This window comes from Anneissia japonica, unplaced genomic scaffold (genome assembly GCF_011630105.1).
Source record: "Anneissia japonica isolate Jap-2015-1 unplaced genomic scaffold, ASM1163010v1 scaffold288071_len251177_cov169, whole genome shotgun sequence".
In the NCBI taxonomy this organism is placed as follows: domain Eukaryota; kingdom Metazoa; phylum Echinodermata; class Crinoidea; order Comatulida; family Comatulidae; genus Anneissia; species Anneissia japonica.
This window is the reverse complement of record NW_022753604.1, coordinates 98856-123070: the sequence shown is the minus strand read 5'-3', so window position 1 is coordinate 123070 and position 24215 is coordinate 98856. Positions and strand designations below refer to the sequence as shown.

Sequence of the window (24215 nt, the reverse complement as noted above, 5' to 3'; positions counted from 1 at the left end):
TTGTTCATTTCTGGTTGTACCTGAAAGGTGGGCCAGTGTCCTTGATGGGAACATTAGTGGGCTGGGCCAGGCACCAACCATAACGCCTATGAAGTGTCTAGGGGCAAGTCTCAATAAAAAAAAAAACTTATTTAAATTTTTTTATTTCTGAAGAAATTGTGGTCTACTTCGTGGACACTTACCTGGATAAACCTACTAATTGCCTATTTTTCTCACACGAGAAACACCCCTCGAAAAATAATAGAACAGTCGACTCCTGGCGCCAAGCACAAGCGGCCCCGCAACCATGCAACTCCCTCGTTCTTTTTCGATCTAACGAAATAGAAGCACCTTCCGATTACGCGAAATTTTTATAGTAGAGTTGTACAGTGAAGTATTTTGTCCTATCTGACAGTGGGGGGAAACTCTTTCTAATAGTTGGGCCCTTGCCCCTTCTCCTCACATGCACCTCCCCACACAGACCCTCTTTCCAATGGGTGGGCCCTTGCCCTTTCCCTTCACACACACACACCTTCCCTTCCCCCACTGGCACTACCACTGGTCTCCTTGATTGTTGAAATATTTTATTTGATTTCTTCCTTCATGAACCAACATGTTCTTTCCAGTGCCGGGTTTGTGATCTTGCGGGATTTTTTTTTTCTGTTTAAAGATTTTAGTGTCTATATCAATTTATTTTTGTTCCCCTCTGATTTCCCCTCATTCTCAAAAACATTTCCCTTCCATTTCTTTCTTTTATATCTAACAGGAAGTTGGTGTACTTGTGTCAATTAGTTTAGGAGGTGGATGTTAAGCTGCATAAACATAGCATTGACCACGCTATCATGTTTATTGGTGACCTGTATCAGTGGTTCGCCCATATTTGGGTATGGTGACGTCATCACTCTCATACTGTTATATGATATTGACAAATCAAACAAATACAGTATGTCATACTTGATAATTACTGTAGACTAATTTCAGGGAGTGAAGATTTAACAGTTTGTGTGAATAAAAACAGCCATATACTGTAGGTCTAATTATACTATTAAAAATAACATTTATTTCATTACTAAACAATTAATCCAGACTTAAATTTCATGTATTTTCTCAATTCTAATCTTGGTTTTGTTTTTTGTTGTGTTCTTTTCTATTGTCCTGTCTTGAGACTGGGTAAAATAGCACATTGAGACATTGCACTTTATTATGCGCTATAGAATGGAAGACATAATACCATTACCAATAAGAAAAGATAATCCAAAGGTGAGAAGGCGAAGCTAAAAGGGAAAACCTATAGTAACTAGAGCTTGTACTTTGTTGGAATGTGGTAAACATAATCAAGGGGAAACATGTTGACAGATACATGCAGGTGCCTGCACTTGTGTCCCTAGGAGTAATGACTTGCCGTATGGGGCTGATGGGGTAACAAGGGTTAAATTGGGATGTGAGGGTTTTAGTAAAGAGGCATTATTGGGGAAATGTTATACTAGTGATTTTTAACTACATGATGAGTGTAATATTTTTACTCAGCAAAATTTCCATTTGTTTTGAAATTTTTTATTTATTTAAGATAAATATATAGAAATCTTTCTTTATTCTGGATACTCAGTCAGTATTGTTACACTGTTCTTCCTCGAGATTCAGGGTATTATCTTTTAAACTACATTAAATTACAAAATAGGCAAATGCATTGTAATGTTCTTCCCCATTCTATACTGTAGTATCCTACTGGATAGATGGGATAACAGAAAAATTTATAACTTGAGAAAATAAAGTAGAATACAATAATTATCTGATAAGAACCAAGGAGCCTAGATTCTGGAAGGAAAGGTCATTATCATAGATTTTATTTTTTTAAACTCGGTTTGTTTTTTTACTATATCATTACAGGATGCTAGGTTGACTTGTACCAGAAGTAGGTCAGTCTTGAAAATTCTGTAGCTTCATATTAACATCCGATGCCAGAATATTTTATATAAATTGAATTCTCATTCACATAGTCATTTTATTTATTATTTAACTTGTGTTACATGCTTTTCCTAATCAAATACGAAGTCAATTTCAGGAATATTACTATACGCTGAAGCGTGAGGCGCATCAAATTGAATGGTCGATTTGAGTTAAAATTCAGAGGTAGAGTGTATATTTCGAGTTTTTTTTTGTTTTTTTGAAGACAATAATATTTATCCATTCTTCACCCTGTGGTGCAGTACATATGTAAGTGTCAACAGTGGATTTAGGGGGTAGGGGTGATGGAGGCTAGAGCCCCCCTCCCCCCTCCGAAAAAAGAGAGTGAATTCAGAAGTAGAGTGTATATTTTGAGTGGTTTTTTTGAAGGCAATAATATTTATCCATTCTTCACCCTGTGGTACAGTACATATGTAAGTGTCAACAGTGGATTTAGGGGATAGGGGTGATGGAGGCTAGAGCCCTCCCCCTGAAAAAGGAGAGTGAATTCAGAGGTAGAGTGTATATTTTGAGTGGTTTTTTGAAGGCAATAATATTTATCCATTCTTCACCCTGTGGTACAGTACATATGTAAGTGTCAACGGTAGATTTAGGGGGTAGGGGGGTGATGAAGGCTAGGGCCCTCCTCTGAAAAAAGAGAGTAAGAAGAAAAGAAATAGGGAGGAAGGAGAAATAAGGTATTGAAGTGCTGAATGGTGTCTATAAATTTGTAATTTGTGTACGTCTATTTTATTTCACAATCGAATAGACCTCATATTTTTCTCTGGATGCACCGCAGATTGTAGCGACTACTGTAGATAGGGTAATTTGAATAATATGCGAAACTATTCCAAAGAAATTAAAATTAATAATTAATAACAGTTTTATTTATTCACAGAGACTCATTTCAGTCTTCAGTCTTATTCCAAGAGAACATGTCCTTAAAACTACTATAGCAAACAAAAGGTTTAAAAGCAATAAGGAAAATAATAGAATGTGTATGAGTTTCCAACTGTTTACCAATGACTACATACCAGTATTTAAAATTTGCTGCCTATAATTTGAGGCTATCAAATACTAAAGAAATGGTAATAAATTTCAGTGAATTAGTGAGGAAATATTTTTCTCAGCTCTGATTTTCTGTTGAAAGTCGAAATTACGATTAAGCAATTCAAGTTATATTTGCAATTTATCTTAAAATACCACTTGTTGAAAGCTCAGTACCTTTGTGTGCACTATAGGAAGTCATATTCACTTAGAAGTAGTCCGGATATTATTTCATAATTCAAAAAACATAAGGAGGAAAAAAATATGTTTATTAGCTACCCTGAAAAATTCACATAGTAATAATAAATATACAGGTATAATTATTTACCATGTAACCGTACTGAAATGGATCAGGCCAGAGATATAATTTGATGATGTAGAATAATTAACTGATAGATATGCTCCATAATTTAATAGGCTTTTTTTCTAATTTTCTGCTGCTGAAAATTTAAGAAATATATCAAGAAAGGTATGACTATTACAGTAGGCTCAGATTACAGTACAGTGTTCTGTCTATTAAAATTGACACCCTTCTTGGGCTCTCATGCGTAATCAGTATGTGAAGCAATTCGGAAAAGGAAACAGAACATGCAAGTGAAGTGCAGAGCACACTGGTTGTGTTGCATGCAGTAGCTTGCTAGTTCATTCATGTATTAATTTGCCTTCTCATTTGGAAATTCTCGTCGCTCATTCATATCACCGTTCTAGCGTCGACTGCAACCTGTTTTTAGCATAGTGAACTGCAAGAGAGTGAGTTTGTATCTGCTTGTGGACATGTCGTCAAGACCTGTAAGATTGTGGTATGACATGTACTCATGTTGGCCATTTTCTGTGAACCAGATATACATGCGATATAGGTAAGATTCTGTATAGTTTAGTGTGGGTGGGTGTTAATGATTGTTGCTACTGTATATGCTAAAGCTAAGTGGTCATTAAATTATAATGCTAACTTCTATTGATGCTCACCTTACTGTAAAACAGCCCAAAATTTATGTCGGCAGCAAATCTTCATCTGCAACCTCTGCCATACAATCAAGTTTTTGTGTCATTTTTGGCCTTGGTAGTGTTATGTTTGGGGGAGGGGGAGATATGCCTATAAAACTTCAATTTATGGCCAAAATAAAGTTATTTGATCAGTTCTGAACATTGAATATGTCAGGAAGTTAATCAGATTTTCAAGATCTTCACAAAATTTGAATTGGAATAATTAAAAAGCTTGAATTATAATAATGTGAATTTTTGTCAGTTTGTCAGTTTGAAATTGACAAATCAAAATTATGAAACATATAAAACAATTTTAAAGCCAGATCGAGAATTAAAAAAAAAAAAAAAAACTAAAATTAAAGCTGATGTTCACATTCTCTAATCTGAGTTAATATCACAGAAAAGTTGAACAATGTTTTCCATAGATATTTCTATCCATAGTAGCCTACACTCGACCTTCTTTAAACTATTATTAATTATCCGTGCTTTTTGCTCATGTACAGTTAGTCTACATTTTAAATTTTCAATGGGTCATTTCAAGTTCAATTCCTGGTTATAATTTTTCCTGTTATGAAGGAATGGGAATTTCCTCAAGTAGGCGTAATGTCATATTGCAAACTTTCAACAAGTGTTTACTGAAAAATGTGATCTACAGTAGCTGAAAATAATTTAAAAAAAAAGAAAATATGCAGTAAATATTATGTTAGAAGACAGTTTATCTCAGGTTTACTGATTTGTTACCTCTATTTTTTTTTTTAATTTATTTGTGTTTGTTTCTAATAATGATAATTATGGTAATTTTGATTTTATTAACTGCTAAATTGTACTGGACTTCAAATTAGGATTTTAAAAATTTAAATCCATATAGTTAAGTTGCTTATGTTTTGTTATTGTTAATGTATTTAATGTTTCAATTTTGCATCTATATTTGATCAGTTTTCTGTTTGGGCTTATGCCTATTCTTTGCTTCTGGCAATAATAATAATAATAATAATAATTATTATTATTATTATTATTATTATTATTATTATTATTGTTATTATTATTATTATATTAGTTTGGAATAGACAAAAATTAGACCAGTATTAAAATAAAATAGAGAATGAATGCTTCAAGTACAAAGGAGTTCCACTGACTTCCTCAAAAGGTGCAGTTATAAGAGTGTTGCTTCAGCTACTAGGGTTCCGCCCTGACCCCTAAATGTGCTCTATTCTTTGACCCCCCCCCCACCAGTGCGTCTAGGCACCTACTGGTATTGTGGTTATCCCTCAGGAAACCTTCCAACGAAATCCTAAGAGGCCAAAAATCCACATGGCAACTGGAATTTGTTGTTATTACTATGTAATAGACCGAATTAGTCACCAAAGATGACGTCATCAAAATTTGGCCAATTATGTATTGAAAGTTGTTTACATCGTAAAGTCCTATGCTAATGCATTGAGCAGAGTCGAAAGTGGTATATATTATTAAATCGTCTAAAATGTAATGAGGTTAGTGTAGAAAATACTTTTTATAACAAATGTATACATTTTGAATGATTCATAAGATTCATGAGATTAAGGTTGATTTGATTTTAATTTCCATTCAGACTAAAAATATGAAGAATTTCGAGAGGTTTTCTAAGGGGCCTAGGCCCGTCGCTTGTGGGACTCGCCACACCCTGCACTGACTAAGGTGATCGCTGTTGATTAGAGGTACATATTTAGCTAATACTGTCACCAAGTCATTTGTTGCAATTTCTTTATGAAATATTTAAACTATTGGACAAACTTAATTTGCTGAATTACAGAATAAGATGTTTCTTTTGACTACAATGGCCAATGAGTCAGAAGACTCTAGTCTAGGGCTAGGTCCATGTTCATGCGAGGAGGCTATGCAAAAAAGTGTTGAAGTTTTCCATATTTCTTTTATACTCCACTTCAAATATAGCAGGTCAATACTGTGACGGTTATTAAAGAAATATTTACCAAGGCTTTTTGATAAGTTATTTTAAGATAAAATGTACAAATAAATAAGTTTGAGGAGTTGAAAGACTGTCAAAATTTACTCTAGCGGAGGCTCATTATTGTGTGAAAAATACCTGTTTGTTTTCATGTTATACCCACTACGGCTTTGGTTTGGTGACTAATTATTGACTATCTATTGTAAAAAATGAATTATGCTAGTGTTAAAGGATTTATCAAGCATATATCTTTCACAAGTTTGATATTGAAAAACGATGTTTACTGCGGTTGGCGCAACGATTGTGGCTTGGACTCTAAACGTTGAGGTTGGTGGTTTGAGAACTTAGGCAAGACACTCTTTTGTATCTCTGTACCCTGGAGTATAAATTGGTATCGGCATATGCTGGGAAGGGGAAGCAAACTACTATGCAGGAGAAGTGGCAAACCCTGTCGATTAAATACATATTAAAGCCCTGTCTCTTATACACATCTAGATGTGAGGAAAGAGAGAGACTGGCGCTTCAGCTTGTGAGCCAGCTAATAAAGTTTCAACCTTTTCTTTACCTTACTGTATGTTTACTTTAAGATGCATTCAGTACGGCTCATCAAAAATACATCATAATGTAAATTAATATAATCTACGAAATAATAAGTTAATATAATTATTGTAATTTCTTTTCTAAATAGTAAAAAATAATGACTAAGTAATGCAAATAGATAATTAAATATTTGAAATCACTTTTTGTGATTGATTATCATATTGTAAAATAATCCATAATGTCATGAACTTGGTTCAAGGACAAAAAAGATAAAGTGGACACATCAGCAATCTAAGAAATAGATATACTGTAGTTATTATAAATGTTAATAGGATGTTAGTTTCATTTATAATAGTAAGAAATAAATGAATAATGAGTGTGAATTTTAATTAAATATTTAAAATCACTTTTTTATGTATTATCATAATGTAAATAGTCCATAATATCATGAAACCTAAATGATAATAATTATAGTTATAATTATTTTATTTCTAATAGTAATTATTATAATAATTTCATTTATAAAACTGTATAGTAGTAAGAAATATATAAATAGTCAATGTAAATTTTAATTAAATATTTAAAATCACCTTTTATCATAATGTAAATAATCCATAATGTCATGAAACCTAAATTATAATGATTATAGTTATTGTTAAATTATTTTATTAACTAATAGTAATTATTGTCATTCATTTGGTTAGTAAGAAATAAATGACATATGTAAATTTTAAATAAATAATATTTAATATCACTTTTTCATAGATTATCATAATGTAAAATAATCCATAATGGCATGAAAAAAAAAATGTCAAAAAATATCACAGAGGTCAAGATAACGTGGAGATATCAGTCCTTATGTCTCACTAGGGATAAGTAGATAAGTCAGTAGCTTATATCAAGAATCGTTTGATTGATTATATATTCATGATGCTCAGTCGCAAGATTATGTCATTGAGAAAAACGACAGAAAAACTTGTTATTATCTGAAAGCTACTTATAAAATTAAATGTCTGAAATCCTCATTCATGTATTGTAGTGGCTCGCATTTAAATATTTAGCCTGCTTGTTTTAAAATGAGCTTTATGCTTTGATTTGTCAGAGGTACAGAAAAATGCAGTGCAAACACAAAAATCAGCTTACATTTCTAGTGACTCTGCCTTTTGGTGATTGGTCAGTAAACCAGAAGATAATCAGTCTTTTTTAAAATTTACATACATGTCGTAATTTTTTTTTTTCGTATAGAATTTATTACAGTAACACTAACATTATCATTAGCAAAAGAATGTACCATTCCCATGGCAATAATGTTTACAAATGTTTTTGGTTCTATTTTATACTACAACTTGATTCTTTCTGGTTGTTTATAACTATGCATCTGTCGCCATCCGCTAATATGTTGCATCTATAATCTTACCTTTCTATATTGATTTATGCATGTTTGGTACAACATACATGTTAATAATTGCAACAGTGATAGTTGCAATGAATCTTGTGCCATGCTGTCATTAGCATAGTAACATTAATGCTACTCATTCTGACATGCCACAGTGATTCATTTTTGTTTATAGTGAGTTCATTAAACCATCCATATCCATAATGTTTCGTTGCTCACGTGGAGCACATCTCGTTATTAAAGTGTTTAATAAAAGTGTTAGAATGTTAGATGAATATTGAAGAGTGGAAATGTAGTTCTGTATAAGTGCAGTACTAGTTTTTTTTTTTACTTTAGGCCGTGTTTCCGCAGGATTTACTATTTCTCCCATAATTTCTCAGATAAATTATCGTAAAATTCCCTCCAAATATTTTATCCCATCATGCAACATTATGGACAACAATGCAATGTGTTCAACATCAAAACATCTGTTTTGTTGACCAGCAGTTGACCTTTTTTTTTGGCGTGAGATGGATAGGCCTACAGTAGGCCAAGAACGAAAATGTTTGGTACTATTTCACTATTTCATTATTTCATTATTTCATTATTATTATATTATTTCATTATTTGGTTTTCTTTAATACGACAAGGTTGGGATAAACCTAAGCCCGGCCAGGTACCGTCGATGTCGACGATTATTTAAATTTTCTCACTTTTTATCATAAAGTGCTTAATACTAGACATAGGCCTACTAACGAATATTTGCCTAATAATCACCAAAAGAGTTCTTGCATGACCCTGATTTTACATCGGTCAAGGGTTAATTTTTTTTTCTGATAAATTAGCTGATTCTCGTGCGAAAATTTATTGGAAACTTTAGGCCCTGAAAAATAGCAAAAAAAAAATATAAAGCGAAAAATAACAAAATAAAAAATAAAAAATTCATCAAATAATATGTGCTGCTGGAGCACGGCGGTAGATAGATCGTCTCAGAAATTATATGCAAAACTAAAACATTTTAAAAAGATCAGTTTCAAAAGAGACACATTAAACATTTTGTTTTAGTAACTACATGCATACATCTGTTATTAGCAAGAAAACATATGTCGTAATAGTTGTCAACGACTGAAATAATACAAATTACAAGTTTTACTTTTCTGCTGCCGTAGTTAAGATTTTCCCTCCTTCACCCCTTGATTTTATTACTGACATGTTTGACTCGCCTTATATCGGGCACGTCCAAAATTTAGCAATTAAACTAATTTACTATAATAGTATAAAGGCCTGTTTATACAGTACTTGCAACGATAACGATAAAAAGCTATGAAGCAATTTTTCATATAGAAAATAAAAGAAACAAGAGAAGTTTTTACACTAGGGAGATTTGATAACTGTTCAATGGATTTGTTGATCAATACTGTAGCAGAGAAGAGTGGAAGAGGGAATAAGAGGCGAATGCCTGGATGGGAGACGAGAACTATCTCACGGGTAGAGACTGGAAAGGTGTACTGATAATACTGTTTACAACAGCTTTTGTGGTCATGTTTACATTACTCCGGGTTTTTATTTAAATTTATCTAGTTTCCTTTGCAATTGCATCATTCTTGTTTTCCCCAGCAAGTTTTTTTTTTTTTTAATCTGCATGTTTTTTACCTTTAATTAGATGTGATGAACAGTGACGTTGAATATCAACTGGTACACCATATTTTCCCAGTTACAGCTTCCCTGACATAATCATTGGGTCCCACTTAAACATTGAGCCCCCAGTCATCCCCCTCCCCACTTATACTTCTCCTCCATGTCACTGACAAAATAGATCTCAGTGAGACGTGGCATTACTAGGCAACCAATGACTGGATGAGTAACTGATTTACACTGACTTAGATTTGTTTAAATGGCAGCTTATCAAAATACATATTACCGCAAGTTGAAAGACAGCCATTTTCCTTAAGATGTTAAATTGCTTTCATTAAGAGGGAAACATTCAAATCCATTTCCGGATGCAAAGAAGACTGCTCGACATAAATCTAGATTGTTTGTTAACATTTCTATCGTTTGTCATTTAAATATCCAGATTGTAAGAGGACTATTAATCTAATTTTGTCAACCCTCTTTTCCATCATCTTCCACAACCTAGATTTGCTTCTTCCTTCAGTGCTACTGTACAACAATACATAGATATAGCAAATCTGCTGTGCTAGGTGCCATATCTTTATACTGTAGCATACAGAAGCAGTGCTATTTAGAAAATGTAATTTTAGACAAAATTTCTATTTTTATACTAAGCAGTTTTTCGCACTGTATACAGGCCAAAAGTAAACTCATAATAAAATTGTGCTCACAAGTTTTAAGATAGAATAATATTATTGTTAAATTATGTAATAAGAATGCCACCAAAGCAGAAATTGAAAGGCCAGCAGCAAAATTTTAATAAAAGATGTGAAGATAAACTTTCAACAAGGCAACATAAAATTTTTGGTTCCTTGGTGTATAAAGATCTAATAAACTGCAGGAAAAATTTATAAAAAAGTTGTTTAACTACGATTGAAAACTATCTACCGCCAGACACCATTCTGGTATTTTTAATTATAGGTTTTGGGCATGCATTAAGCACCGCGCCAATTTTTTTTTGTAAAGCGCCGCTATCGAAAAGCCTCCAAAGATGTTATAAGCTCCGCGGCACTTATTCAAGTTACATAAAAATATTTACATCAATATTAGAAATAACAAACAATGAAAGGCTAAAAAAAAATACTCTTCTATTGAACAATAATAATAAGATGATGATAATAATAATAATAATAATAATAATAATAATAATAATAACCTACACACAGTAATGCATCAATTCCAAAAAAGGGTGATTGAAGATGCAGTGTATGTTAAGGCAAGCTATTGTCAGTATTGCATTTAAGGAAATTTTATACAAATTTAATTTTCAAAGCTTAATGTTAAAACAGGAAGCTTTCACATTAGGTCGTGATGCTATGTACTCAATTTCCTTGACCTGAAACTACAATGCACACATTCTTTTATATTTTTTTTTTATCAAGATCTACCCTTCATTGATTCTAGCTAGAAGTACAGATGTTTTATAGGTTTTTTTTTACCCATAGTGCTTTGGTGACTTCATTCATATCACAGTGTTCTTCACTTACCTCAGCCAAGATTTGTTTTATGTGCAATCCATTGATTATCTATCTAGCTTCTCTAGATTAAATACATATTAAAGCCTGTGTAGTATTATCAAGGGAGGAAGCCTACAGCTTCCAAGCTGTATAATGCTTCGCAGTATTTTCTGGTGAGTATCACTGTAGAATATTCTCTTTTAAATCAATATGTATAAATTCTAGATGTTTTTCCGCCACAAAGGAAGGTACAAATAATATTTTAATTTTTATTTGATGTGTATCTGTGCACTTTACCAATTAATATATTAGTACACAAGCAAAATGTTTGCCAAAAATTGTATAATGTTTTGCAGTTTTTTCTGGTGAGTATCGCTATAGAATATTCTCTTTTAAATCGGTGGACGAATTTTGGATGTTTGGCGCCACGACGTAGGTATTATAAAATTTTGATTTTAATTTGATATGTACTGTATGTGTGCACTTAACAGTACTGGGACACAACCAAAATGTTTGCCAAAATTTTATATATTCTTCAGTATTGTACTTGTAAGGGGTCCCAAGTCTCGCTGGAATCTGTTGGAAATTGCTACAGCGTTCGGCACTCCCGCAAACAAGCAAGAATCTTCTGGAAATAACCGAATATCCCACAAATTCATAATACGGTATTTTCATGTTTTCACTGATTGTCTCATTGAAGTCATTGCCGATTGGGTATCACGATGTGCAGCAAAATATAATTAAATGTTAAGAAAGTTCATAACCAGATTAGTGGCAGATTCAATGGGAACACCCCTCCCCCCCCAAAAAAAATAAATAAATAAATAAAAATTAATAAATAAAATATTAAAAATTTCCATAAAAATGGAGAAAAATTTAAGAAAATCACATTCAAATTTAAGTCTGAAAGTGCCATTTTCCAGCCATCTAGAGATTCAGTAATCATAAATTTTGTAATCAGCCCCAACCACGTGGGGCTGAGGTGGTATAGATAATAGACTGTGAAATCCCCTCTCTGGTTCCCGTCCCCCACCCCCTTCTATTTCAAATTCTTGGATCCACCAACTGCAGATCTCCTGGAATTGACCTCTTCCAACTTCGGACCCCTGACTTGTGATCTGTCTACAATATCAAATATGGGCATCATAATATCAAACTCAAATATTGGCTTGATGATGTCATATCATTATCATGGGCACTTAACAGGTATTTGTCTTATAAATAAAACTTGATATACGGTTAGTGTGGATAGCGATAAGGGTCATATTTCTTTCACCACAAAACAGTCTTAAATGCTAAGTATATAGTTCCACGAATATGAAGGGAATTTGAAATAACTTACGAAATACCAGATCCTATAGTGCAGTAACTGTATGTAGGGGACCTCATGTCAAAGGTTATGTGTAGTCATGTCAAGTGGCAATCTGGTGACCTGGTTAAATATCAATGATTATAGGCAAGTTCATAATATTTGGAAATATGTTATGTGTGTTTACTTTTTAAAGTGCTTTGTTTGTTGCCTGTACTCATCATTATGCACTAGGGGTATTTTTCAAAGTATTTTTATAAATTACTTCTCATTAACATAAAAATTAAGTTATCACCAATGATGTAAAACTAAAATTAATTGTTAATTTTCAATAAAATATGTAATGTTATTGATATAATTATTCACAGTGCTTCTTGTTTGTTTTGTTGTTGCTTTAGGCGCCGTTTATACTTTGTTTACTATTTTTATTAATACCGGTAGTTATGCAAATCAGGATAAATATTAATCAATGATGTCATCCAAAATTATAATTCACTTGTAGTAATTGTATGCATAAGCCAACCTTAGCTTTATTATCTATTGGAATATCATGGTGTCAATTTGAAACGGTAGCCTAGGGGAACTTCAAATGCTTTACCTTTAAAAGAGATTAACAGTAAATTAGCTCAGAGTAGCCTTAACGATTGTAGCAAATGCAGAAATTGCTCAACAGAATCCCAGTCGCAGAATGGAGAAGAACAAGCTATCGTTTTTAAGATTCTGTTCGCAATATTCTTTCTTTGATAGGCGGCCAAGAAAGGAGAAGAAACCGACAACGACCGTCGAGGAGAAGAAGTTGTTTCTGGAGCCGCAATATACCAAATCACAGGTGATAGATCTTGATATACGAGAACTCGTCAGGCTGCCCAAAGGTCTTGAGCTAAATGAATGGCTGGTATCTAATTGTGAGTATGACAAAATGATTAAGGGGTTTTTTGGGGGGGTTGGGGGAGGGGTGGTTATGGGGTGTGAATCTGTTCTTAACTTTCATGTAGCAAAACACCCAGAAAATTCTATCAAAATATACAAACATCCTTTTAACTAAGATTTTCGGTGACTGTTTCTGTGTTGATCCCATGTTTAAGAAACATTGGTGGCCTCTTTTCAGCATGGACTCCAACAAGGCCAAATAGGGTCCCAACCAAAAAGACACTTGTGGCCTACTGTACAGTAAGGGTCTCCTAGTAAAACCCCTGGTGACAATCAAGAGCAGTGTCGGTGCAAGAATTCCCCTATTTAACCTGTTGTTAAAGTTAAGTTGCTAATGCCATAACAAACGGGAAAATTTAGGTTCACCCCCTCCCCCTTTTTGAAAGCAAAAAAAAAAAGAAAAAAAAAAAGTGCCTCAGAGGTTGTTTTCGGGCACCTAGAACACCAAAATTTTTTGGGGGAATTACCCCAGACCCCTAGAGTAGTGTTATCTCGATTGGCCTGACTTTCAGGGGCCCCCCCCCCCCTTTTCAGATATCTCTGGATCCGCCCCTGACAAATTCTTGTTATGAAAGAGCTTGGAGAGTGGAGTTGATGTTTGCAATTAAATAAAAAATCCTGACACTTTATAACTTCTCCAGATTTAAAACTATGTGTTGGTATGCAAGTCATCTTTCTTTCTTATCTTCAAACCACATCACCTTGAACCTTGAAATATTTTGGAAGCATGGCGTAGCAGTAAAGTTTCATTCTTATTTAAAGTTTTGTTTTCGAATAATTAAAGTAAATTTAAATGTAAATTAATGACTATAAGCTCATATTTCATTCAAATCCTCTTGTACGGTACCTTTTGGATAGTTTTCTGTAAAATTAATCTAGATACGAACTGTGAACTACCTCAGTTTTTAAATCCATTAAAAATATATTACTTTCAAAATTGATTGATTCCTATGAATATTTTACATTCCTACTAAAAGGAGATTCTGTATAAATATTACCACTGTTTACAGCATTACCTTTGAAAGTATACAGTGATTGATATGAGATTTTGTCTATTATGAGTTTCTATTTGATGTGATATTTAAAGTGATACTGCATATATAAGTAGAATTTATAACGTTATAGAATTATTAACAGACTTTCAAACACATTCTCTTTTTTTGTAATCTTCTCAATTACCAATTGTTGAATGTCCTTTCATCTCATTATAAGGTACAACTCCTTTGTTGTCATGACAATACTGGCAATGATGTAATGTATGTGCTTGAAGATGGATTTCCTGATTTTACTTGATTAGCATTACAGATGCCCTTATTTATTATTAGCTTCTTTATCACATCCTCATTGTCATCGTAGTCATCATCATCAGCATCATCACAATCATTATCATAATTATCACCAACATATCGTCATATCAATCTTAATCATCATCATCATAATTATTATTATCATCATTATTTATTTCATTTCATCTTTGGAACACAACAGAGAAAGATCCATGAATTATTAATCAAATTAACTAGTGATTCTCCAATACCTATTATTTGATTAATGATGATTAACATAATTATGATGTTGATGTTAATGATGATTAACATCATCATCATAATTAATGATTAAAATCGCCATCATCAACATAATATAATAATCATCAGCGGCCTTACAAACCAAAGCAAAACTGCAATGTCAACCACTCCCAAATATGATTCATTCTTTTTTTTCTACTAATCTATTTGTTTTCAAAATTGTCTTTTCCCGCTATATTTCTACAGTGTTTTTTTCATTTTCAGGTTTATCATTTTTCAATAACATTAATGTACTGTATGGTGTAGTGTCCGAATTCTGTACTAACGAATCATGTCCGATAATGATTGCTCCTTGCAATACGTAAGTTATAACTTGTTTTAAATTTTTTAATTATTGTACTTTATAATATTTCATTAAAATGAGTCGGATTCTGAGTGGTGCATGTAAAGTGTATTAACCCCTTTTGCCCCTTCTGAATGCTAAATAATTAGAATATAAACACATACACTTCAAACTATCATAAAAAAAAAATCGCTTTTGAAATTGTAATGCCTTTGAACTCAGAAGATAGCCTTTGGATATATTGATTTTATAATAGATTTTTAATTCATGGTTACTGTATGATAAAATTTAAAGTGTTATATTGTTAGAAGTAGCAGACATTTTATAGAATTTTCAACAATCTTTGCCAAATTGCTGATAAGCCATCATCATCATCATCATCATCATCATTTTCCACACAGCATCAGGCTTAAGGGTGTTAAATTGCACTGGGGTGGAGGGAGGGGGTGTGGGGCACTATATACTATCATGCTTATATTTCTCAGCATTTTTTTTTTTAGAGGATAATTACTGGACAAAGGGTAGCCTATAACAAGGCCCTGATGAAGGGAAAAAAATTTCTTTGTAATAAAAATGAAAGTGTTCCATTTCCTAATATCTTTCTGGTCTCATCAGTAAACCAAATAATCAAATAGAACCTCAACGGCGATAAAAATGCTGGGCTTTTATTTTCATTTATTTTCACATATTTGCCTCAAACTGCCCATTAGCTACAGTGAGTCATAACACCACAAGTGTAGCCTGTAGCCCCTACAATACAATGGATGAAAATATGGAGCCTTGCCATTTCAAAATCAGCGTACTATTGCTAAACCGAGTAATTAGCATAAGAACATGGCATTATTGACTGTATTTAATACTTTTACCCAAAACTTTGGCAATAGTACTGTCGATCCTAGTAAATCACCCATCATTTTAAAACTTAATAATTTAGAGAATATAAGAATATATTAAAAAGTCAATTTTCATTTGATGGTCACTGATCCTGGTGGTTTTGTGAATTCAAGCCACATATAATGTATTCCTATACACAATTTATACGATACAGTGTCATTAGGCTATTCATAAAAATTCCATTGTAATTTATTTAATTTGAATGCATTTGAATTGTGTGCACAGTAAAATAATGATTTTCTGAATTAACTCAAATAAAATCAAATTAACCATTATACCTAGGAGATTGGCAGATTATGGAACAAAAATATTATTAATATTTTTATGATTATTTTTGTATATTTTCAGTCAGTACTTTTGGTATGATGATAAAGGGCGAAAAATGAAATGCACAGGTCCACAGTACACAGACTATGTGATGAGTTATATACAAATGAACATACAAGATGAAACAGTCTTTCCTGTTAAATATGGTAAGGATATTCATGTGAAGGGTCCATTAAATTTGCTGTAAAACTTTTGATTTGTACCCGCTCCACTTGAGATCCCCCGCTCTAATATTAACCCATCTTAGGGTTAATCTATATAATGGTAAGGATATCTACATGAAGAATTCCATTGAATGTACTGTAAAACATCTTATTCATACCCAATACTCTATTTGTTACCCATGCTCTAATCTAATACTGACTTACCCATCTTTAAGGATATAATGACCCAGTACTGTGGTAAAGATATTCACATGAAGGATTCCATTTTTAAACTTTCAATTGATACCCAATACTATATTTGTGACCCATGCTCTAATGCTATCCTATCTTAGAGTTAATCAACAGTATAATAATGACCCACTACTCTAATGTTACCCCAGTGGGGTTGTTAAGCCCAAGAGGAAGGAAAAACTTCTAGCATATTTGCTTATCAATTTATCGATGATGCTGTAGGTGCCTTAATGTTTTGAATGGTGAAGTTAATGAATGTGATGATAATTTGTATCAAGAAGAGAATGAGGCTGAGAATTTTTGGGATGAGATCCATAATAGATCTTGTCATCTGATCATCTCTTCTAAAGGATGTAGACATGACGAGATCCAGGATCTTGTCATCTGATTATCTTTTCTATAAGGTGTCGACAAAGACGATGATTATCTAGACATAATGGGTGGCACTTTTAGGCTTCCATACGATTAGTATGCGTTTGGTTTTAATGAGGAGGATGATGATGAGGATAGATTTGGTAAATGATAAATATGACACTGGTAATATATGGATTGGATTGGGTGGGATTTATTCGGTGTAAACACCAAGGATAGCCCACGAAAGTCTAGAAGAAGACTTTTTTCCAGTGTGGTCCTTCTGGTGGTGATTGGGCAGTACACCAGGAGACAATCCCCTACTCTTTTCCAAAGAGTGTACTGCGTTCTTTAACGTGCACATGGGCCATCAATGCACACAGGACCAACGGCTTAAACGCCTCATCCAAAAGACGGTGCGGTATTGTAACTTTGTATTTCAACCCTTCAGCTGAAATACAAGGAGAGGCAGCGATCGGAATTGAACCGGGGACCTAGAGATATCTACGGTTCAGCGCACACACAGTGGCTACCACCAGATTAGCCGGTTGAGCTAAGCTGCTCTCTCATGATGCTAACCTGCTCTTACCATGATGTTGATAAATATTATATCTTTGTGTAAGGTTTACAGAACCAATTGTTATTGTTAATGTTATTATTGTTTTAGTATTTATATAGCGCCTTTTCCTGTAGGTTACAAAGCGCTTTGTTGTCCCTGGTCATTGGGTCCACATGCTACAGTTGTTTTTTATTGGCGCAGTAGCAGGCTACCCCACCAGGTACCCATTTATACTGTACTCCTGGGTGGAGAGTAAGCAATGCAGATAAGGTGCCTTGCTCAAGGACACAAGCAAAATGTACAGCAAGTGATTGAAACCCCGACCTCAAGGTTGGGAAAACAAACCCAAACCGTTTCCCGCTGTGCAAAACCGCTTCCAACCTAAAGCCTATGTTATTAGTAGTGTTATTATTACCATATCTCTAGTTTTTTTGTTTTTTTTTTGTCTTTAAAAGTGAAATGTCTTTTTCACCTACTTTCAACCAGATATGTCTTTTGGTAATCGGATCTTAATGTTTATAGCAAGTTTAAACTGCTGTGAGAAGTCCTTTTTTCATTTGAATTGATTATCACCTAAATATTTATTATTGTGATTGATTGCAACATTGGAAACACATCACTTACTGTAGTATGTAACTGTCTCTACCTAATGAAACCTACAAAGCCTGTACGTCATCTCACTGATAATTGATCAGTAGACCGTTCCACTATGAATAGATAACATATCTGATTACCAGTGAATTTTGTGAATACTTACCTGGATAAACCGATAAATGCCTAAATTTCCTTTGAAACTTACCTCTCGAGCATAAAAGAAAATAATGGACTCTCCCTATCTCGCCTATATACGCCCTGCGTAAAATGAACCATATCCTCGTTTCCTTCTCGATTTTGTATGAAAGCTTGCTATCGTTCTTTACAAAGAGTTGTAAAGTGCAGTGTTTCATGTCGCCATGTCCGCGCGGAAGCCTACTTGTTCGATGTGTGGAGGCCTAGCCCACGCGATGATAAGCACCCTGCTTGCCCGGCGTGTCGCTCATGCGGGCAGGGCGCGCCGTGTGATATTCGAATAGATAGCATATCTGATTACCAGACTTTTTTATATTACTAAGATATTAATAAACATTTTTGTTAGTGCACATAAATTATGTAATATTTAAAGTCCATGTTTCGCAGGTAACAAAAATGTTGGTATTTCGCAAAAACTCTGGGTGGTTACACCCCTTTTTTCCCCAGATTTTAAAATTCAAAAATTTGTATCACATGTTTGCAAGTTTTTCATCAAACACCCTTTTTATGTCTTTCAAAAGGAAACAAAAACAAAAATAAATATCGGTTTTTGACTCTTGACTTCTCCAGCGACCTTTGCCAGCCCTAAGCAAATGGCAGGGGATCACCCTGTCTCACAGATTTCAAATATTTAAAGGTGGCAATAAAATAAAATTGCAACACATAGTAACTATGAATAACCGTCTCTCCATGGCCTTTAGAAAAATATGATATCTCATCTATTGTTTTTTATTTCGTTTGTAATTTATTTAGTTTGTCCTATTTATCAGTCTGCAGATGTGTTACCATTCATCAGAATAGGAAATTAGATGTCTGTACAAGAAGATTTTAATTATTAGCCCGTAGGCCATGTGACTCAAATTGCTTAATAATGGAGCGTGACGCATTTTAATCTTGGATAGAAAATATTATGATTTCGCTGCTTCAATTCTGTCTTATATTAATCTCCTTTCTTCACACATTTAGGCTGTGGAATAATGCGCGATAACAATTCATTTATTATTTCATTAAAATTAACTTACGATGCACTAAGTACTGTGCTTAAGTACAAAGGAACCTTATTAGGAAAATCGGTGATGCAAGATAAATGGTTTGAGATTAACATGTCCAACGTCTAGCAGACATTGCTACCATATGGATTTGTACATACAGCACAGGTGGGCAAATTGTGGCCGGTGGACCACATGCGGCAGAACAACAACTTTATTACGGCCCACGACAACCATACAGTGTGCGGTCGCCCTACCACCTTTGGCTAGAACACCTCTTGTTTTTATGTTGTTAACACCGATAATCTGTAAAAAGTATATTTAAAACTTAGCATATAGCGGTATAAACTCAATGCATAAATGGTTTCCTGGAAAGGCCAACGTTTGGGTGCTGCTCCCAGTGCTAACTCTTTCTGAATTTTAATTTCTTCCTAAAACTCACCTTTTCCCATAGTTCATACTTTTAAGCGCTGTGAGACTCCGGTAAAGAGCACTATATAAATGCTTGAATATTATTATTATTATTATTATTATTATTATTATTATTATTAAATCAATTGACTTTGGCCCTCCGACCCATTTTATGCCCACCCCAGACCTACAGTATACCTACTGACCGTATGCCAATAGAAATTCAATACCTAGAATTAAGGATCTTATATGAATCTGTTGATGAGATTTGTGTTTTGTGGGAATATGTTTTATGTTCTTAAAAGATTGTTCCATCAATGAAAAGATAAAATATGAAAAGCTACTGGATGTAAAAAATAAATCACTGTAGAAATTGTAACAATGAATGTAAGCACTGGAAAATTTGTTTGCTTTTTGTGAGAATATGTTTTATGTTGCTGAAAGATTATGTTCCATCAATTGGAAGATAAAATATGGAAAGTAAAAAATAAATCATCAAATAAATCAGTGAAATTGTAGAAAATTAAAACAAAGCTAGCAAAAGACATGAATAACCATGAATATTGCAAAGTACTGGAAAATTCTAAAAATTACCCTAATGTTATTAATGAGGATGATAGTGATGATGATAACTGTGACAGTTGTGATAATGGTGGTGATGATGGTGGAAATGATGATGGTAATGAGGTAATGGTAGAAGCAGTTTTGTAGAAGCGGTTTGGTGCTCCTTCAGCAAGGCACTTTAATCTGCATTGCTTCTCCCTACCCAGGAGTATAAATGGGTACCTGGTGGGGTTGCTTGCTCCTGCGCTGATTACAGCAGCAACACTTAAGCATGTGGATCAAATGACCAGGGACAGAAGCTCTTCGTATCTGCAAAGAAAGGCTATATAAATAAACCAAATATAATATAATAATAAAAATAATAATAATAATAAAAATATAATGTGGTGGTGAAGATGAGGGTGCTAATGATGTGATAATGGTGGAGATGATGGTGGTAATCATGCTGGTATGAAAGTATGATTGTGGTAATGATAGTGGATAGGATAGGAGTATTTTTTGTGCGAATCACAGGAAGGAAAAACCTCTTAAGTTCAAAGACTTATTTCCAGTGGGGTCCTTCTGGTGGTGATTGGTCAGTACACCGGCAGAAAATCCTTAACTCTTTTCAGAAGAGTGTACTGCATTCTTTAACATGCACATGGGCCATAGTATGCACACAGGACCAATACCTCAAACATAACATCTGAAAGAGAGTGCACTATTGTAACTTCCATCATTTGATAATAGTAATTATAATAATAATAACTTATAGAGGGGTTAATACAAAACAATGCTTAGCGCTTTACACAAAACTCTAGCTGACATACAATGTAATGATCATGATAATGGTGACGATAGTAATCTGTAATGGTGACAGCGATGGTGTTGAAGGTAATTGTTATGATGGTGATGAGGTGGTAATGATGATGCCAATAACTATAGTGACAATAAAGATGATGATAATGATGATGATGATGATGATGATGTATACCTGTGCATTAAAAATATAAGTTCAGACATCTTAAAATTGATGGGTGTGCTTGCAGTAGGATGTGAAAGTTAATATAAAATATTTAGATTTTTGCCAAATATTACTCCCATGACTTGAATATTTCTCCAACGCTCATTATGTATTCAGCCATCTAAATGTCAGGACTGTTAATATGTAACCATCCTTTTATAAATCTGCATGTTAAATGCACAAACTAAGTAAATATCAAACCTCTTTGGAAACCCGCATTACAATTTACATACACCTTTTTTGTATAAGAAAAACTTGTCTTTCTCTTGTATATCTTGGATTCATTGAATACTTCAGCAAAATATCTTCATTTTACATGTCAGTTCCCTAGTATTCTATTAGTGTGTTATCATTTAACCTCATTGGTTTATCTATGTAATATATGGAGCTATGGTAATATTGTAGCTTTTTATCTTCATGCTGTATTCCCTATGTTAACTATCACCCACAGAATATCAAACACATTTTCTCTTGTACGTATTTCCCAGCGTGTCCTTCATCTGATGTCTGGGGTATTAATATAATATTTATGGTATTATTATTATTTGATTATCATTCTATTTGGTATGTCATCATCATTATCATTATTATTATTTTCTTGTTATATTACCATTTTCATTATATATAATTATTTTTATTAATTGTTATTGCTATCATTATTTGTGTTATTATTACTATTACTATTATTGTTGTTGTTGTTGTTATTATCATTATTATTACTGTATTATTGTTATTATTGTTATTATTATTGTTGTTATTCTAGTTATTATTATTAATTTTATTACTGTTATTATTGGTATTATTATTATTATTAATATTATTACTGTTATTATTGGTATTATTATTATTATTATTATTATTATTATTATTATTATTATTACCGGTACTATTGTTATTACCGAGTCAAATGGCCGAGCAGTTAAGCCAGGGGCACCACAACCTGCAGCCATAATATAGGCGCTTGATCGAACAGCACGCTCACCTATGGTTCTGATGGTAGAACAAGTCTTCTCGGATAAGGACTATAAACTGTAGGCCCAGTGTACACAATGTCTCGTGTGTGCTGTAAAGAACCCAGTACTGTACATCATTTGAGGCGAGTATGTGGATACCCCTGATGTAGTGGTACAGACAGCCCCTGTGGTGGACGACGCGAGAGTTGCTAATACCGGGTTCTGGGTAGCACAGACAAGAAGGGACCCAAACGGACGAAGAAAGTCATTGATCAAGCTACTAGTCCGCATACCAAGCTCCATGAGCATCTTTGATGGATACCGGCGCTATGCAAATCTACACTATTATTATTATTATTATTATTATTATTATTATTATTATTATTATTATTATTATTATTATTATTACCTTACTGTAGTGCTAGTGGTATGTTCATCAACAATAAACCATTATTTTATGAATACTTGCGTGTCTCTGTTTAGGTAATAACCTCCTTGTTTTGACCATTTGTAATACGCTAAATGCGCCAAAATTTTATGACAGGTGGAACTCTTTTACATTGATGATGAAGAATTTTTATTGTTGCTATGTTATTCGAAGAGTGATGTTTTGCCCTACCTGACATATTATCGTACTGAATACTCAGTACATTCCCAAATACTTGCGAAAAATATTTACAAGTGATTCGGCGGGAATCGAACCCACAACATCCAGATAACCAGCCTGGCACTGTTATGTTATTGTTATCAATAATAATATTACATACAGTACTATAAATTCTTTTTCTTGTTGCAGGTCAAGTCTTCCCTAGCAATATTGAGAGTATTATGCATAAGATTCTACGATATTTATTTCACGTGCTAGCTCACATCTACCACTCGCACTTTGAGCAGCTCGTCTTCTTCCAACTCCATGCCCACCTCAACTGTATCCTTGTTCAGCTTGTCCTATTCTCGTACGAGTTCAACATACTAGATTCCAAAGAGTTCACTGTACTAGAAGATTTAATTTCGGAATTAAACATCATGCCATCTTCGGATTCTCACAAGGCAGCAGAGGCGTCATAAAGGAGAGATTTTGATTGACTGCTATAAATTATATATTTTTCATAACATTTTTTTTGACAATATTTATCTTTTTTTTGCTTTTTCTAAAATGCAATTTATCCTTTTTTGCAACATAAACTACTCTTGATAAATATTCAACATGATATAAAATTGTAAAGTAATAATTTTTGAAGCTATGTATTTTGCATTACTGTATTATTCTAAAGGGCTGTTCACACTATTGTGTTTTATGTAATAAACATGTGTTTTTGCCTATTATGGGTGTGATATAACATTTTCATAATCATCATCATCATCATTATCGTCACTATCATCATCATTATTATCATTATCGTCCTGATCATTATCATTATCATCGTCATCAATACCATCATTATCGTCATTGTGATCATCATTGTGATCATTATCGTCCTTGTCATCATTATTGTCATTGTCATCATTATTGTCATTGTCATTATTGTCATTGTCATCATTATTGCCATTGTCATCATTATTGTCATTGTCATTATTGTCATTGTCATCATTATTGTCATTGTCATCGTTATTGTCATTGTCATCATTATTGTCATTAAAACTTACAGTGTGGACAGAGCATTAATTCTTTATTATTTATTTATTATTTACTGCCATTTATTTTGGTTTCACAGATATTTTTGTGCTTGATATTCATAATTTTTTAAACTATTAATGAATGTTTGAATTCTTATTCTTGCTGAACATTGACAGAATGATAATGATAAAAATAATAATAAAAATAATTAATAAATTGATAAAATTGATAACTTCATTTAGTTTATTTTTTAATACATGTGTTTTAAATTTAATCAATGACAATACAAAATAATACAACGTTGCTGTACACTAC

The 24215-nt window shown here is 33.2% G+C and overlaps 1 protein-coding gene across 2 annotated transcripts in view; it reads left to right on the top strand.

Annotated features, from left to right (window-relative positions):
• LOC117122933 (MOB kinase activator 2-like) overlaps positions 1-23742 on the top strand; it is a 29742-nt gene extending 6000 nt beyond the window's left edge. The window contains exons 1-5 of one of the 2 annotated variants that reach the window (XM_033268710.1): positions 3532-3827; positions 12996-13153; positions 14969-15065; positions 16290-16414; positions 23079-23742. In XM_033268710.1, the coding sequence (XP_033124601.1) occupies positions 3745-3827; positions 12996-13153; positions 14969-15065; positions 16290-16414; positions 23079-23350 (735 nt within the window). In that variant the 5' untranslated portion in view covers positions 3532-3744 and the 3' untranslated portion in view covers positions 23351-23742. Of the gene's footprint in view, positions 1-3531; positions 3828-12995; positions 13154-14968; positions 15066-16289; positions 16415-23078 lie in introns of those variants that run through there. The other variant, XM_033268711.1, reaches the window with a different exon arrangement.
• Positions 23743-24215: the final 473 nt, after the last annotated feature.